This window comes from Telmatherina bonti, assembly GCF_933228915.1.
Source record: "Telmatherina bonti genome assembly, chromosome: 16".
NCBI classification, from domain to species: Eukaryota; Metazoa; Chordata; class Actinopteri; order Atheriniformes; family Telmatherinidae; genus Telmatherina; species Telmatherina bonti.
In genome coordinates this window covers 26,331,822-26,349,893 of record NC_136614.1, presented here as the reverse complement: position 1 = coordinate 26,349,893, position 18,072 = coordinate 26,331,822, and the positions used below count along the sequence as shown (strand labels likewise).

The 18,072-nt window shown below is 37.9% G+C and overlaps 2 protein-coding genes across 6 annotated transcripts; both read right to left on the bottom strand.

Annotated features, from left to right (window-relative positions):
- Window positions 1-4,166: 4,166 nt before the first annotated feature.
- Window positions 4,167-7,346, bottom strand: cipcb (CLOCK-interacting pacemaker b; the record flags this gene model as incomplete). The annotated part of the gene is made up of 4 exons (XM_079255137.1): window positions 7,217-7,346; window positions 6,423-6,609; window positions 6,150-6,334; window positions 4,167-5,066 (listed from the first exon to the last, which is right to left on the bottom strand). Exons 2-4 carry the CDS (start codon window positions 6,529-6,531, stop codon window positions 4,167-4,169), a joined length of 1,194 nt encoding a protein of 397 aa, XP_079111263.1. The 5' UTR covers window positions 6,532-6,609; window positions 7,217-7,346.
- A 1,210-nt stretch (window positions 7,347-8,556) lies between these two features.
- On the bottom strand, window positions 8,557-17,893 carry LOC306767553 (snake venom vascular endothelial growth factor-like). Of its 5 annotated transcripts, none has more exons than XM_079255619.1 (7): window positions 17,770-17,893; window positions 13,193-13,226; window positions 12,904-13,100; window positions 12,739-12,815; window positions 12,605-12,634; window positions 12,461-12,529; window positions 8,557-8,960 (listed from the first exon to the last, which is right to left on the bottom strand). In XM_079255619.1, the coding sequence occupies exons 1-7, from the start codon at window positions 17,833-17,835 to the stop codon at window positions 8,924-8,926; spliced, it is 510 nt and encodes a 169-aa protein (XP_079111745.1). In that variant the 5' UTR covers window positions 17,836-17,893; the 3' UTR covers window positions 8,557-8,923. The 5 variants fall into 5 exon arrangements, with proteins under 5 accessions (XP_079111745.1, XP_079111748.1, XP_079111746.1 ...); XM_079255622.1 differs by having other exon boundaries at window positions 12,475-12,529; XM_079255620.1 differs by having other exon boundaries at window positions 12,461-12,526.
- Window positions 17,894-18,072: the final 179 nt, after the last annotated feature.

Here is an 18,072-nt window from a genome sequence, read left to right as displayed (position 1 = left end):
CTTCTGAGGTGGCAACTCTCACAAGTATTTTTTTTTTAAAGAAATTCCATTCTTTCTACACTACCTCAATAAATGATGCATCCTTTTTGTACACAATATATATTAGGGTTGACAACTGATGATATCTCTATTGCTGGTGCACTGCTTTAACATTTAACATTCTTTTTTTGACACTTGCAGCATTTATAAAAGAGAACAACAGACTGAGAACAAGACAGAAATTAAAGCTGCCAATAAACAAACAGAAACCTCAAGTCCAGAGAAAAATGACCTTCTCTGAATGTGCTAATAAAAAGAAAATAAAAAGTTTTTACTCTTTCAACAGACACCATTTTGAAAGCCACATAACCTGCCACAACATCGTGATACAGGATGTAAAATATACAGTTGCACAATCAAAGGCTTTAATACAGATCTGTTCATGAAGAGGATCTGGTTGAAGCAAATGAAGAAAGCTATTGGTAAAGGGCACTGTAGTTTCCATGCTATTTTCAGCCAGTCAGTCTGACCTTTATTTATTCCACTGGTTGCTAATATTGATCAGAACAGAAAGTTTTAAAGTTAGCAGAAAACCAATAAACCTTTTGTCCTTTTTAAGATTTGCTAAAAAAAAAAAAAAGGTCAGCTGTGTCTGATTAAGGACTCAGTGGACAAAGTTTAAATGATCTACATAAGCTTAGGTAAGAGAGAAATATGTTATTGGTCCAAGAAGTAAATAAAAAGTTTATTTGCTTATTTTGTCAAATAAGTTCACAGAGCAAAGTGTTGACAGCTGTAAGAAGTTTTATGTCTGTGTAAGGCTGTCTTGTAATGTGGTATTTTAACCCTCTGAGTTCTCATAGTAGAAACAGCAGATATTAGTCATATGAAGCCATTTTTATGCAAAATAAAAGTGACTAACAGTGGCTTTAACAGCTTTGCAGATGGAGTTGGAGTTTAACATAACATATTAAGGTAATTACATTTAAATAACTGTATACATTTTTTCCCCATTTATAAAACATACAATTAATGCACAAGCTTATAGTTCATGTGGGCTCTTCAAACATTAAAACCATAAACATTTAACTTGCTAGTCAGTGTGCAACATCAGTGACACTGCTTCATTATCCTGCCCATTTTTATTACTGAAAGCTGAAGCAAACCTATCTGTGGAGGCAGACGCTCTTCAGTTGTACTCAGTGTGAGCCAAATTAATTTAAAAAGGAAGACAGCAACTCATTTCAAATGCAGGGAAAGTGGATGACAGATTATACAAGTTGGGAATTTCATTTGGAGCCAGAGGAAATTCACCGCCCCCAGATTCATCACCGGAAATAGTCCTCTCCAGCACGAGCCTGGAGCAGTTTGCTAAAAGGTCGGGATAAGACCTGGGACGACTTCATGATCAACTGGGGTGAGAGGGCATAATTACACAGCCATCAGACAACATGTCAGAAGAAGTAGGATTATGTAAATTGTTGAGCTGTGAAGCAGATGTGCAAGAAAGGATTTTTTGCCAAAGGCCAAATAAAAACCTTGAGGGCTCACTTGAAGTTTGTGGCAGTCAAAGTGAGAGGGAGATAAGCATTAAACCAGCCTCCAACAGATTTTACAGTGTGTGTTAGGCTGGTCTGTTGACAGAGGAATTGGTGCACTGCAGTAAAACAAATGGGAGGAGTAATAATGACCTCAAACTTTTGCAGCACAACCTCAACCATCAGCCCGAGGGGCTGAATTTTAAACACTTAACTTATAGTAACTTTGGTTTCCAGAGTGGAAAACATGGAGCAAACCAGTTACTAAAAATAACAGGTTAATGAATCTGCAACTATGCCTCCACTGAGCTCTGCAAATGAAAAAAGGCTAAAGTAATCTTCAGAAGATCCACAATTAGTTTACAAAAGAAACCAAAGTTTTGTCTGTTTCTTTCTATACTGTAAAAACAAACAGAATCACTTTATGTACACAAGTTTAGGTAAGTAATAGCATGATGTATTAAGTATCCCTTTCTTGTGATTTTCCTTATGAGCCACTTAAACTCAACGTAAGCACAACATATACAGAACCATCACATATCATTACAGTGAAAAATACAGAATATGTAAAAAGTTATTACTGAAAAACGACTAAGAATACAAAAACAGGTTCATAGTATTAAAAAAAAAAGAAATAAAAATCTGTCCATTTTAGTGGAGCTACAATACCAAAGTCACCATAGCTGCCTGCAAATTCTGTTCACAATTTTCTTTTTCAGAACTTTTTAGATTATCTTGCCGCAACTGTACCATGACATACAGTAAGTTTAGGTTATATGACAATTATCACCATCATTATGAGCATATAAACTTAGACAAAGTAAAAAAAAAAAAAATTAAAAAATTTTTATATATATATATATATATATATATATATATATATATATATATATATATATATATATATAAATAAAATGAGTTAATTTAGGCATAGAAAAATCCAAAATAAAATCCCACCAGGAATTTAAAAAAAAGGCCCAAACTTGAAGCAAAAATACTGGTTCTCATGTCAAAATTTGACTGTTTTTGCCCTTGCGGACAAAAACATTTAATATAGACGTAAACAAAATCAACACATAAAACAAAAAAAAGTATCCACGTAATTCCACAGTATTGCAAAGTCAAATAGGCTACATTAAAAAAGCAAAAAACAAAATAATTCCTGAGCCACTGACGACTACAGTTTAGCTACAGGAAATGCCTGCATACTGGGTTGTGATCGGGGAAGCATTTAAATGGTTATTGGGAGTTTTCTTCTCATAAGTTTACACAGGAACATTTCCATTATCATGATGGAAACGCTCCAGTCAAAGCCACTGACAGAACTTGCCAAATCAAGCTTTAAAATATTGAGGGGACTCAAGACACTTAAGGCCAATGTTTGTCTATTTAATGATAAGAACCAGTGAGAGGCTTCAAACACATTCAATATTGCATGACTGCACCCTCACTTCTGTCACCTCCTATGACTTAAGTCATATTCAGAGATTTGTAGAGAAATATAAGGTCATCTGGATGTTCTTGCTGAAAACTCAGCATTTGTGAAGCAACATATCTGTTCAAGATCTAATAAATTACACAACAGAGATGTTGGCCAGATTCATTTTATATAATATCAAACAAAAATATGAAAAGAATGGTCTGAGGAAACATTTTTCATGCCATGGTAACATTTTAGAATCCACACCATACCTCTTTAGAGGGAAAAATGTACATTTTTTCATTCCTTCATGACTGAGATTTAACTCTATCAGATTTTTTTCCAATTTATTTTTAATTTTTTTTGGTCTTGACTCCCGAAGAATTTTAAGATTAATGTTGCATACGGAGGCAGTTTCCACTATGTGAGCCGTGCTTTGGTCTTATTAGCCCCCAACAAACCAAGCTGTTAAGTCTGTGGCTGTCTACTACTTGACCCCACATTAGGGTCAAGTGAAACAAACAGCAGTGTCCACAGAGACGTTTTGGAAGAAGAATACTAACATTCCTGATTAATAATCTGAACTGAGAATTAGACTACATTACCACATTTGTGCCAAATAAAATACATATTTTTTTTACTCTGCTTGCTCTCACAAAAAACAGACCATTTAGAGGAGAGAACTGAAGGAAAAGGAAATCAGAACCTTCCTAAATGCCACAATCATATTCTTTGTCTAGCACACATTCAGAGGATGGTTGTTTCCACATTGTTTACTCACCCGTACTCTGCATCATGTGCATCTCTGATATACCCCATGTCATCAGAGGATTTCTGATGACAGTCTCAACAAGCTGTGGTTTTGTCAGCCAGTGAATAATCTGGTTGGTTGTCTGATCTGGAGTCTCAGATATGTACATTCTGGGAGTCATCTGGATTCCACCAGCAGAGTGTTAAAATGAACATAATAGTGCAACTTTTATCTGGAGAAAAGGATCTAAATATTCCTCCCCTTTTTTTTTTTTAGGTTGGCTTTGTGCAGCAAGGCCCTAAGGCAGCCGGAGTCAAAATGTAGGTCACAGCACACTATCTGTCTGAGAGTCTGGATGGGGGTGGGGGGTTGGTGTGTACTGGAGAGCACATTACTTTCAGTCCATCTGTCTTTCCATTCACCTATCCCCCACCCTGGTCTTCCTCTCTATCACAATGTAAAGGATTACTATCTAATACTAGACCAGGTCTAATCTACTTTTAAGCTGGTCTGACCCACGTTTCTGGTCTTCATTCTGAAGACTGGCCTGCAGCTTCACACAGATGCTGGTGTCACCGCTCTGCAGAGCCTGCAGGAAGAGGTCTGTGTCCTCTTTGAGTTGGTCTAGGTCAGTCTGGGTGCGTCGGTTCTGCCTGAGGAGCTCCTTAGTGCGCAGCGTGATGTCGAGGAGGCCAGATTGACTCAAGATGTTGTATGTGTTGCAGAAACGCTTCCTCTTTGTGTCAGAATCACTCCCACTCAAGCTGCAGTCTCCTGATGAGTAGTTATCCTGTGCGGCTGCACGAGAAACTGGAACTTTTTGGTTTTCGGAGCCAGAATTGTTAGGAGAAGATAAAGAGGTTATAAACTCAGTCTGGCTGATAGCTGATGAAGGCCTCTCCCTGCAAGGACTGCTGCTGTTTCTGGTATCTGTTGCTGGGAGTGAAAGTCTGCTCTGAAGCAGAGGAGACATGGCACTGGGGGTAGCTGGAAGACTAGGTGTGCTTGAACCAGAGTCACTTGTGCTACCACACAGGGTTTTCCGGGTCTTCTCTCTCTGAACATTATCCCACTGGCTGGAGGTCAAGGTGCTACATCTCTCTGAGCCTGAGGATGAGGAGGAGGAGGAAGCAGTTCCTCTTCCTGAGGAACTTGTGTTGTCCCCAGGATGAGGGGCAATTTTAGGATAGGATTTCAGAATTGGAAGATACTTCTTGGAGCGTCTGTGTTTAGAGGAGGTCTCTGTGGAGGCAGGGGAAGCTTGCCGAGAGACCACAGGCTGGATGAAAACCACTTGGGGCTGCTGGACAACCGGCTGCACCACCTCCACTGTGGAACTAAACCCCCAGGGCTTTAGAGGAGGAGGATTGTCAACAGGCTGCAAAGAAAACAAAAGCAAATTTAAGATTTAAAAAAAAAAAAAAAAAAAAAAAATTCACCAGCAAAGCCCACAGCAGATATTTCCTTTAAAGAAAACAGGTTACAGGCTTACCAATTGCTCAACATTTCTTACATAAAGCCCCCACAAATTCTCTCACTCATTCTTTATTTATCACTTCTCCATGCAAATTTTCAGTTTCTCTTTCTCTGAATATGCCGAATAGATTCTAAACAATTCTGAATAATTTACAAAAAAAATATGTATATTTGATCATTCTATCGGATCACTTACACATTGGTATAAGCTATGGCTGATATGTACTGACATTCAGCTCATGTGTTGAGAGTCTGTAGACTCTCAACACATGAGATAATCAGTGTCCCTTATGACTTCCTGATCACAATCATTTACCTTTAATGGGGTCATTTGACTTAACTGTGAGTTTCCATTTACCTGTATGAAATATTTAGAAATAACTCATGGAAACAACATATTTCCAGAACCAAATACCATTCCCCCCCCCCCCCCCCCCCCCCCCAATTGTTTTGCTTTTATTGTTTTAGATTAATGTTGCCAACAGTTTAACTGGAAGCACTTAATTTAACATAATCAACGAACTGTTTTTCTATACTAATCAACTGCATTCATAAATTTAGTTGCAACAAAGACAAATACAACATGATTGTTGCTAACACATTCTGATTTTAAGCAGAATGCACAAAAAACTAAAAACGTCTGCATAATAATAATTTTTTTAAAAAAAACAACTAAAAAGTTATTTTAGATTAAATGAATTTAAAGTTAAAAACAATTATAATACTTTTCTGCAAATATCATCATCTTACAACAATAACTTATAACAAAACAATAGCAAATGCCTTAAAGTCACAAAAATATTTAAACTCCAAATATTCAATACTATTAGTTCAGACCTTCGGAGCTCTTAGCATTTGTGACTGACACTTTGCCAAGTTTTATTTTAACGCCTATTTCAGTAATCTCATTGTTAACTCATGCTCAATGCCATCAAAAATCTGTCCTATGGATTCAGCAGTAAACTTGAGAAACAGACTGTTTTACCTGCTTCAATAGAACGTTGTTCATTATTATCATGGGAGAGAGGCCAGAGTAGGAACCTCCTACCACAGCTAACTGTGAGGGCTTGGACGCTGAACCAGTAGACTGTGGTCCCTGCTGTGGGACAGAATGAGGTGAATCCTCTGAGTCAGTGGTGTCCATTGCGCTCATGTGCTCTGAGCCAGCATCTGCAAGACAGACAGAAAAGTTAAACAAGATTCAGCTTGATTTCAAACGATCTAACCAAAATCAACTGTGTAAAGAGCTATACAGCACCAGAAAATCCAGAGTCTCTCTCCGAGTCCGTCCGGGAACCTCCATACTTCATCATACGTGGACGGCTTGATGCTTTCAAGTGATTCTCTGCCTTCCTCTTGGTGCTCATTTCTCTTCCTGTTGTACTGACAATGTCCTTGGATCCACAAGCTCTCACAAAACTACGTAGGCATATCAAAGGCTAAAGCTGTGAAAGAAACAACACTAAGTAAACCTTCTTTCCACATCAATGTCAGAAAACAGATAAACTGATCTGGACCACATTTAACAAATAAGCTGCAAGTTTATTTCCTTTTTACAGCTTCACAGCATATCAAGATGGCAGCGTGACAAAACAATAGTTTAGTCTACGTTTTGTTGCTTTTTAGTTGATATGTCCCTGAGTTAACAGTGAATACATTTTTTCATAATGATTTACTCAAATACACTATTTTTCTTTTAAGATTACTATGAATAAACGTAAATACTAGAAAACTTAGCAGTCTCAACTAATAGTATGGTGTACATGATCCTGCATAAACTTTCTTCAAGGAAAGGGTAGTGTTTCTGTAAGTTATATGTTCACAATTACAAAAACTTGACACACCATGTTAGCTGGTCACGACATTACCAAGATTTATAACATAACGACCTAAATAAGTCAGTGAAACTAAACACTTTGTTGACGCGAAAATAACTAGAGACTGTGGTTAGCAAAGCGCTTACGAAGCTAATTAGCGTTTCCTCCCAGGAAATATAACACGCATAAAAACACTGCAAAATGGCCGAGAACTAAACAAAATTCATATGCATACTTTTTCCAAAGATGTTGCTCCGATGATGCAGACTTAAAAGCTTGGGAACAGGACCATGACTGTGTTCAAGCTGCGCCTCGGCGACGTTTTTCCTTTTTTTTCCGCCCGCGGTGTGGCCGTCGCTGCTGCTGCCGCCCAGCTACGTTGCTGCCTGGATCGCCTTGCTCCACGGTACCGTACACGAGACAAACCGCTCCTCCCTTTCCACTCGGTCACATGCAGACCACGGAGGCAGCACTCATCCGTGGATGTAGTTTAACTGCCTTGTGAACTTAAAAATGGAAAGTAAGTCGTCGAAACTCTCCCAGTTTTTGTTCTTAAATCTGATTACTACTGTTCTGGAGCACCAAAAATGTAAAGTAAGACCTAGACGATACAGCCAGAATGCCATATTTGGTAATAAGGGTGTGGCCTTGTCTGGAGTATTGGGCACGTCACATTCATTAGGATGCTAATCCCACCCACTTGACTCATGCCGGCTTGTGATTGGCCAGGGCAGCCAGCAGCTGAAAAACGTGACTACAGCCAAATGTGTGGCAAGTTAAGGACATCGTGCTGGATGTGTTGGAGGAGGCATACTGTACAAAGCAGGCGTCTCAAATGACCGCCGGAGAATCCAATGACGAGAGTCTGGTGGATTACATAAATGTTTGGCCTGAAGTTAACCTAAACGGAGCAAGTTCTCTTTGCAGCATGTTTCAAATAGTAAACAAACATTGATCATAAGAACAAACCGTCCTCACGTGCAGACGTGCTTCTTTAATGTTTACATTTATATTAATCTCAACTCAGGGCAAGTGGTTGCAGGTGTATGATAAAACTGTGAGTACGGGGATAGAAAATGTGAAATATGTCACGGGAGAAACGTCGACACGATAAAGAAAAAGTTACGTGAAGCAATGTCGCATAAAGTGACTGACACCTTTATAAGACTTTAATAACTTTTATCAAGCACCTTCGATCCAGACTTTTTATGGCAAGTCCCGCCCCCTCCTTTATTTTTTATTTATTTTTTTTATATGAAACCCTATATGCGGAAGCCTTGTTAAATCTTACCACACCCCTATCATCTCACATGTCTGTGCAAGGCTGGGAATAAATGGATAACAGCAACCCTTTGTGCTGCACTAACAGTGTTTACTATGGAGTCTGATCAGATGAGCAACTGCAGTGTCCTCACATGTTACAGACATTAATGGTCTACAAATGCAAATGCAAAAACCACAAAAGTATCTTTATATTTGAAGTACATTTTTTATTAAATGAACTTGTCATCTTCATGTGTAGTAATTGCATTTAGTGTTTATCAAAAACACTGAAAATGAAATCATACATATGCGTCACACTAATCATGAGGTTCATTGTCTTTCTGTCTTAAGCCAGCTTCATGTTAAAGATGAAAGATGAAATACACATTAAGTCCTTTTTTTCTGTTTCACACAAAATACACATTTTTCAAATCTCACAGAAGAACATTTTGATACAAAAGGCTGAACTGATTTTTTTTTTTCTGGGCCAAAGAATGGCCGGGTCAAAAGGAATTTGCAAACACATATCATGTTTTGTTTTCATAACCAATAAAAGGGAAATAATTGCATGCACAAGATGGAAAATATCACATTTGCTGGGTATATAACGAAACTTGGATTAAGGATGAATTGTCACATGGGCTGTTTTTTCTCCTCCAATCTGAAGTTTTATGTCAGATCAGTGAAGATCTAACTCGTTTGGAGGAAACTGGCACCTGAAAAGAAAGAAATTTACATGTGAAGGAATTGGCATTAATCATGTTTTTCTCCAGCAAATTTCATTAGTATTTGGTGGTCACTGATTGCTCCCCATTCTCACTCTGCTGGTGAAGCTGTGGCCATGCAACCAATTAAAAGACATTAATGGACAACATATAAAACAGATGTAGGCATGGTATGAATAAATTATTGAATATGATGTTTTATGTGCTTGCTACATCAGAGGAGTCTGTTTCATCTCTGAGCAGAAACCAACCATTAGACTTAAAATCTTTGTTGTTGACCTTTTCACAGACATATGCTTTCTAAAACTGCAAAATTCTGAATTGCAAAAAGACTCAGATGGTTTTGAGAGCCAGTAAAGTACTAAAAGTTATTTCAGCACAAGGAATCATATCCAAAATTATCATGCTGATATAAATGGTTTACTAAACAGGTTTACAAAACACAAGCTGAAGAGATCCTGGGTTTAGAGGTTCATTAAAGGTTCCTCGTGTAGCCATGATGACAACATAAAATCAGTTGTTTTTCCTCCTCCAATTAAATATGCAGTTTCTGAATCTGACGGAAGACATTAAAACCCGGCTGTGTGGTCCTTCCACCACTAAGTATGGGTCATGGGTTTGTGCTTCTAAGTTTAGTAGTTTACAAAGGAAATTAAGCCAATTGTCACTTTTCTGTGACTGGAAAACAATAAAACCACACACATTCCTAAAATGCTTCCATGGGCAAAATTACTGAAAACTGAACTCAAACTCCCCCACAGTGACCTCACGTAAAAAATATATGACCTTTAACAGATGTAACAGATGAACAGATATTTCTTTCTGTTGCTGCATTGTCCTTCTTAACAGAGGAGAAGGAGACACCCTGCAGGCAGATGACCTGGTTACTTCACATCACCAGTTGTTTGTCTCTTTCTCATGAAGGACAGCTTGAGTAGAAACATTTCAGATACTGATAAAATAACCACGGGATGATTATTGAATGCTTAAAGGACAGGCTGACATTGATTAAAGTCAGAATACACCATAACATGATAACAGTGCAGCACACAAAGAGGGAATAACAAGTTCATGTGAATTAACTGGTTCAGTTTGACAAATAGACTGATATCTTCTAACTGTAGTCTTTCACCATTAAATGGACTATTACAGTGTTTCTTTGCTGAGCTGAGGTGACAAAATGAATGTCCTCTTTGTAAAAATGAGGCTAACTCTCAGAGACACCCAAGTGTTTTGAGTGAATGAGACTGCTGTGCTATATTTGTACATTTCAGCTCTTATGAGTCTCTGTCAAATATAGCAATGCTGTTTTGCCCCCAAAAAGAGTTTTTAGAGATTTCCACTGTGTAATATAAATGGTTTTAAAGGAACACTTCCTCTAAGGTGATAAATATAAACACTACAGCAGGCAAATTTAAAAAAAACATAAATCTTCAGAAAATACAGCAATAAAACAGAAGTCATGTTTCACAGGATAAGATGTAAATAGAAGTTAAACACATGGTGCATCGAGCATCTCTGCTCTCTTCTCTTTTTACTGTCAGTGTGTAAATATATAATTATCATCCTTGGCCCAGCTACTTATTGCCAGAGGTGGGAAAATTTAATCAAAACATTGAAAATTGGGATTTTTTTATTTGACAATTTTAAAGTAGATTTTTTTTTTGTTAAAAAATCGATTTTGTTTCAAATAAATAAATATAATCCTATATGAAATTTTTGTCATTTTTATTGATCTTTTTACTTGTCTTCAAGGGCATTATAGCAGCAGAATGATGAAATTAAAAAAAAAAAAAAAAAAGACTAGCAAAACAAAAAGTTTTATACTTTTTTTTTTGTTGTTTTTAATCTACAAAAATCAGCAATATCAAAGAATTGTGACGATCACATTTTAAATCGAATCGGCACCCAAAAAAAAAATCAGAATCGGGGCAAAAGCATATCGTCTAAGCCCTACTTAGTTTCCCCTCTTACTTGTCTTCTCAAACCTAATTGAGAAATTGTCAACCCTCCCTGCTTCTGCTGAAGGTTTCCATCTTTTAAGAGGGAGTTTATCTTCTCCACTGTCACTAAATACATGAGGACAAAGGATTGAATCAAAAGAACATTCAATGTAAACTATTGAATTTCTCAGCGATCCAACTTTTATAGACTAGTATTATATAAACCCCATAGTGAACTGTATTTATGCATATTCTAATCCGTTTGATTTGATTGGATTATAATTTGATTGCAGTGAGTTTTACTGAATTGGGGGATAAAGGGAATGGATTTCATTTTTATAAGTGTCTTCTGATTACTTTTGTTGTGAATTGGTGCTATTCAAAAAACTGAATTGAAGTGAACTGAGCCCAATCCAATCCAGTTCAGTTCAATTCAATTCATTCATTCATTTTCCAAACCGCTTATTCCAATTCAGGGTGGCGGGGAAGCTGGAGCCTATCCCAGCTGGCTATGGGCGACAGGCAGGGTACACCAAACAACCACACTCATGCTCACACTCACTAGGGGCAATTTAGAGTGACCAATTAACCTATCATGCATGTCTTTGGATGGTGGGAGGAAGCTGGAGTACCCGGAGTACGCCTTGACTGACCAGCGACCTTCTTGCTGTGAGGCCACAGTGCTAACCACTGCTCCACCGTGCAGCCCTCAATTCAATTAAATTCAATTAAATTCAATTTAATTCAATTCAATCCAATCCAATCCAATCCAATCCAATCCAACTGATTTAAATTATACTACACTGAGCATCACAATGACATATAGAATATTCCCTTTTACTTATGTATTTAGCATTATATTAAGTTCTCTCTCTCTTTTTTTTTTAATGTGTCCTTCCTAATCACTGTATCTCAGCAAGTGGAAATGAGCCAAGTCTAAAAACACTTTCACTTTCTGAACAAGCAGCAAATATAAGATGGGACGAAGAAAAAGCCTCGAAACAAAATGAACACGACCAATAATTTTGCAGCGGATGCAGAGACCTCGTTAACAGTGTTGCTCACGTTGGTGGCCTGCATTTTGAAAACTCCACAGCACCCACTTGTGACACACTTTGATGCTTGGAGATAAGACGGATAAAAAATGGTCAAAATGTTCCTTTAACAGAACTATTTCGTAAGATTAAAATGCTTCCTTTATTCAACCTGCTTTTTGTTGTAGCTCTGATGGTATCATTGGCCTTGGATTATTGCATTAAAAATGGGCTATGACCTTGGCAGCAGAACTGGCTCATCAGAAGTAGTTTGTATTTAATTGCTCAGAAATAAAGAGCAACCCAGCAGACAATATATACCTGTGGAATAATGATGTCAAATCTTTTCTGTCCTTAGTTATCTGGCTGACTGGAAAAACGCTGATTAATGTGGCTGTAAAGATCCAAACATCATGAAACTGTGTGTGTGTGTGTGTGTGTGTGTGTGTGTGTGTGTGTGTGTGTGTGTGTGTGTGTGTGTATAAATGCCACAGGGGAGCAATCAGTCTCTTACTTTCCACAACCGACCTCTGGCTTCTTGTGTTTCCTTCTGCGAGGTCTGTTCCTGACAGACTCGCTGCTGCTGTGTAAAAAGAGAAACACACAATCAAGGTACTGATGTGTTCAAATCTGGTAGATAAAATGTTTGTTCACTGACCTTTTGTTATTTTGATGTCTCTGGTTGAGTCTGAAAAACAGAATAGAGCAAAAGGCAACAGGTAGATGTTATAAAGTCATAAATATTTACATCAGCGGTTTATTGGAATTACTTGATGTTTATTGGTAATCGACCTGCAGTCACATTCTTGATGCTCCACAAACGTCAGTTCCACATGTTCAGAAGATACCATGGGAAGAATCCGCATCACCTGAAAAATCAAGGCAAAACACAACAAAGTGGTAAATATTTAACATAAACAGAAAGTGCATTTGTGTACATTAGGGATCTTGCCATACCTGCAATGTTATGTTCCGTTCAATGGTGGGGCGGCACTCCAGTTTCTCATCTGTACAGCATCCAGAGCACCGCCACAGCGGGACACATGCAGGTATGTAGATGTACTCCACATCTTCTGGGAATTCGTGCTCTACATCCACCAGCTGCTCCATGGGGTGACACATGCTCCTTGTCAGTACCTCCATAAATGGCACTGCTAAAAGGGAGATTGCATCTAAAGTCCTTGCATGGTATGCAATAGATGGAAAACCTTTTCAGAAAAAATCTGATCCAGACTGTCATACTTACTCTTAGATTGTCTCTGCTCTGGAAGGTGTAACATCTGGAAAACAAGTTGACATTAAATGAAAACTGGAATTTTCTGTCTGGAGATCCACTTTTCACTTTGTCTTGCTGTGAGTATCAACATGTATGCAAAATATGTTTGGAAATGACCCAGGGAGTCTATAGTGATGGAAAAAACATCACCATGTCTGCAGTCTCATGAAAAGAGTTGCATAGCTCCCTCTAGTGGTGTAATAAAGTTATTTATGCACACTTTACTGTAATGCAGTGATGGCTTCAACAGGGCACCACAGTGGGACAGAAATAAAAAAAAAACCTGTAAAATAAACCGTTTAAAAGGGTAAGGTTTGTTGTCTTAAGAAGTAAAAATAATCAAAGTAGTCAAAGAATAGCTGCTGTTATCACTCATGGTATTTTTACATACTGTGAAAACAGTTTAAACAAAGGTAATACTATCATGAAACAACATGAATTTAGATAAGTTCTCACAACCCAACCTCCTAACTCACAGTGGCAATTTTCTCAATTTTCTTTGAGCAAACTGAGGAGAAACATCCCAGAAACACTGATATTGTCTCTTTTTTTCCTCTTTTCACATCCCAGCTGTCTCTTTATGACTTTTCACCTCCCTGCCTGCATGCTAATATAAATAGGAAAATTTCCCTCAAGTATTTAGTTTCATTGGCTGGTTGTTAGCTTTGAAGGCGACAGGTTTTATGGTGGCCTTTTTATTTTAATGTGCTTTTTTCTAAATACAACAATCATCAAAATTACTGTATTGATCTCCAACAGAGCCAGCTGCACGACATAAAAATGTGCAGACATGCATTTGTAAAACATTGCAAACTTTATTTAAAGGCAAACTTGCTGAAAAATGAAAGTAGGATGTATCAGGAATCCCTGTTGCTCATAACCATCAAATCACTTTTCCATTTCAAATACATGGACTGAATTGGACAAATTATGGCAAATCTAATTATTTATTTTGATCCATGACTAAAAGTTGATCTTATTCTGAAATCTTGCTGAAATCATCAGTAGGCTGGAAATGCCATCTACACAATAAATGCATGAAAAGATAATGTTAATGCACCTAATATATGAGCCTGACTCTGAAGTAGCAAAGCTAAAGATTTATATAGATTACATGTTGTTTTATTCTTTTTTGTTTGTTTGTTTAGAAGATTATGTTTCGTTCTTGTTTTCCCAGTTTAGGACAGATTAATAGGTTTTGTTCTTGTTCATTTGCTTTATTTACCAAATGAGATCAGGACCAGTTTGCAGTAGCACGCTTTTTGAATTGCTGATATAAGTCATAAGAATTCCATTTCAAATTATTACACATAATCAGCTCAGTTTTAGTAAATCTTTTGTATATTAGTTACTTTGTAAAGTTCCTCTACTGAAGATGAACGCTGCTGTCAAGTGATGCAGCAGGACAGAAACAAAGCTGTGAAGTGAGGTTGTGAAGGTCATCAACAGCTCCATGAACTTAAATAAGACAATGTCCCATCAAAACAAGACTGAAGCATGTAACTTTAAAGTCATAAAATTATGTTGTACTTTAATATTAGTCATTTTTTAAATTCATTTTAATAAATTCAATGCCATGTATTGATTAGTTTTCATTTTTTTTTTTTTTTTTACTTTCTTTTTAGGTCATCAGTTCATTTGATCTTTCATGTAGCTTGTAATTTTAAGAAATTTTCCATTTATTTTTCTAACCCCCTTATTCCAGTGCAGGGTTGCAGGGGACTGGAGTCTGTCAAGCCAGACGCTCTCGCTGTCCCAGGGTAGAGTCTGTGAACTCACTCGCATCAACAGATTTTTAGGACAGGACTATAGACTGTATATAAAATGGGCAGGACAAACAAGCGTGGAGTAAACCAATCAGAAAAATGGCGGACATGACGTCAGTAAAGCGGTAACCTCCAATGTCCGGAAGTGTTCAGTAGAGTGAATGCAACAGAAGAAAATAAACATGGCATGCAATACAGATGACATAAATGACCTGTGTCATTTTTTGCTGTAAAAACCTGAAGCTACATGACATTATTGGCAACTCGGTGTTGCTTTTTGAACCTAATCATAGAAATCATAGAAGAAACAAACTCCTGCTACATCCGTGTGCCATCTTTTTTTTCTTTTTTTTTTTTTTTTGAAAACATCGTCCTTTTTTTATTTTCAAACTGTAGAAATAATAAACATGATAGTACACTGAATAAAGGGTTTGACGATTGGAACATACCATTATACAGACCAATACAAATAAACATGTAACTGAAATTAAGAAAAAGAAAAGGGGAGGGAGGAAAAGAAACTATAAAATGAAAACATTTTGACAAATCTCAGATGTTGGCTGAATGACTACAATTCAGCCAACAAAAAAATGTATTATATTCATACATCTAAGGCATTTCTTATCTTCTATTAATTCTATAGACTGGCAGAATTTCTTGAAGTAATTAAATTTAACAAAGGAAGGACGTGATTTGGAGAATTTAGCTTTATGAATATTGAATTTAGCAATAAGAATTATTAGGTTAACTATATTGAATATTGGGCGATTTATTTTCATTATATAGAAGAATATCTTTGGCTCTCAGATGTAGAGTAAGATTTGCTTTTATTGGAAGATAATTCTCTATTTGTTTCCAGAATCCTGCCGTGTAATGACATAAAAAAAAAATTTGTTAAATTCTTTCTTCTGCAGTGTTGCAAAACTGACATTTCCTATCAATGTTTACAAACTTTGCCAAAGAGGCATTTGTTGAATAAATATGGTTTAGTATTTTATATTGCATATCTTTTGCTTAGTTTGAGATGTCCATGGTGACGCAAGGCAAGAGGCAAGAGACTCCTCAGATCGACCAATCAGAGTGGCCAGTTTGTTTAAGACCGATGCAAATCTCCATGAAGGGGAGGGTTTCCAGACTGAGTTGCTCTGTACTGAATGGAGCACTCCAGTCTGGTGTGCCAGGCTAGGGGACTGGAGCCTATCCTTGCCTGGACTAAATGAGAGGGAGGACACACCTGGATAGGTCAGCAGTCCATTGCAAGGCCAACACGCTTGTATTGACTCCAGTAAGTCCTAGACCTGAACAATACTACCTTTGTCTTTTGTTAAAATAACTTAAAAAGTTACTCATTGCAAACTGGTAGATTTATAGCATGATAGTGCTTTCTGTGATCCTCAAGTGGGCTGATACTTTTGATGGGTGATGTCCAGGATAGAGCTTTTTTTGTTTTTTTGCTCATTTTTAATATTTCTCGTTTGAGCTTTGACAGTAAATTTAGCCATGTGCTCAATTCACTTTAATGTTCAAACCTTAGACTGTATATAAAAAGATGGAGGGAGCCTCTGTGACATCACCCATAGGTTTCTAAAGAGCTGAATTGAAGCTTGGTGGGCGGTTCATACCATCGCCATCTTGGCAGGGGCATGCGTGTCATCTTGCCGGAAGAATACAAATATGGACAAAAAGGTAGTGCTGAGAGAGGGGCTGTGAGCGTCACAGTGGATGACTGACATTGAGCAAACTCCGAGCTGCCTGTAGCTAAGAACTTACTGAGGTAACCCGTAGATAACAGGAGCTAACCAGCTAACGAAGGTAAGCTGGCTAAAGCTATGTCACGTTGTTAACCAGCTAAAAAGCGTGGTTGTTCTGTGTTCTTCTTACTTGAAGCAGGAGGCTGGGTACCTGTCAATCAAAAGGAGACGTCCCTAAATATGCCAAATTTTGAGATTAAATTACTTTTAATCGGGCGAGTTAGAAAAAAATTCATTCGCCCCACAGTTGTCATGAAAGTAAATCTGACGTATTAAACCGAAAATGGATTTTTGAACCAGGCTGTAAACATGTTTATTTCTGCTGTGTAGTCGGCCTTTTTAACATAGGAGTCTATGGGGATTTGCTCTGTTTTGCAGCCAGCGCCTAGCGGATGAAGGGGAAACTGCAGTTTTATTCACTTCCGCATAGGCTTCACTTTTCACCGCCAGAGGTTGCCGCTTGGTTCAGACCCTTGGATCCCTTTAGTTTCTGTGGGGTGGTGCAGTGAATGGTGCCCGTGGGCACTCCTTTCATCCGCACCTGGCAACTCAAACCAAAACACAGAGGCACGTCTGGCTGAGCTCCATCTGATTTAGATTTTCCACACCTGTTCACAGAAACAGTCTTCTGGCTGTAAATCTCAGTTTTAACCCTAAACATGACCATGAAGCAGCTGCATCCGCGACCTCTTGCTTGAGCCAATATTTACACACATGCACATCATGGAACATGGATGGTTTTTCATAATGGGGCTCAAACAGATGTTTCACGATCAGAGCTCCATGGTAAGTCCACAAGTCACATGAACCTTAACGTTTCTAGAAAATGATAGTCTAATAACTGCTAAATATGCCCATTATAACCCCATATTAAGGTCATAGATATTCGAAACTAGTTTACATTTAAATAGTTGGCCTAAAATGTCGATTACACTTTTTCAAATTATGTTTTTGTCTTTAGGAAAAAAAGAAGGGTTAAAACATGTAGTCTTCTGCACAGACTCGGGACGAGGAGAAGAGGTGAACTCACCTGCGCAGGTACCAGCTGCAACAGAAGAACCAATAAAAGCCGCGAAGTTCCAATGAAACCTTTCATGCTGCCGAGGATGAGTTTCCTCCTGTCTTCTCTGGTCGGTCAGAGACAAATGAAAATGTCAAAGATAAGGGTCGAGGAGCCACTGGAGGCTGGAACCGTCCCACTGGCTGCGCGTGAGTCCAGCTGGGATGAGAAGCGCGCGCATAAGAAAATATACGAGCAACAGCTGATGATTATTAACCCGTCTGCAGCATGAAGCTGCAGATGATGATGATGTAAGTTGCCACGGCTTGTCTG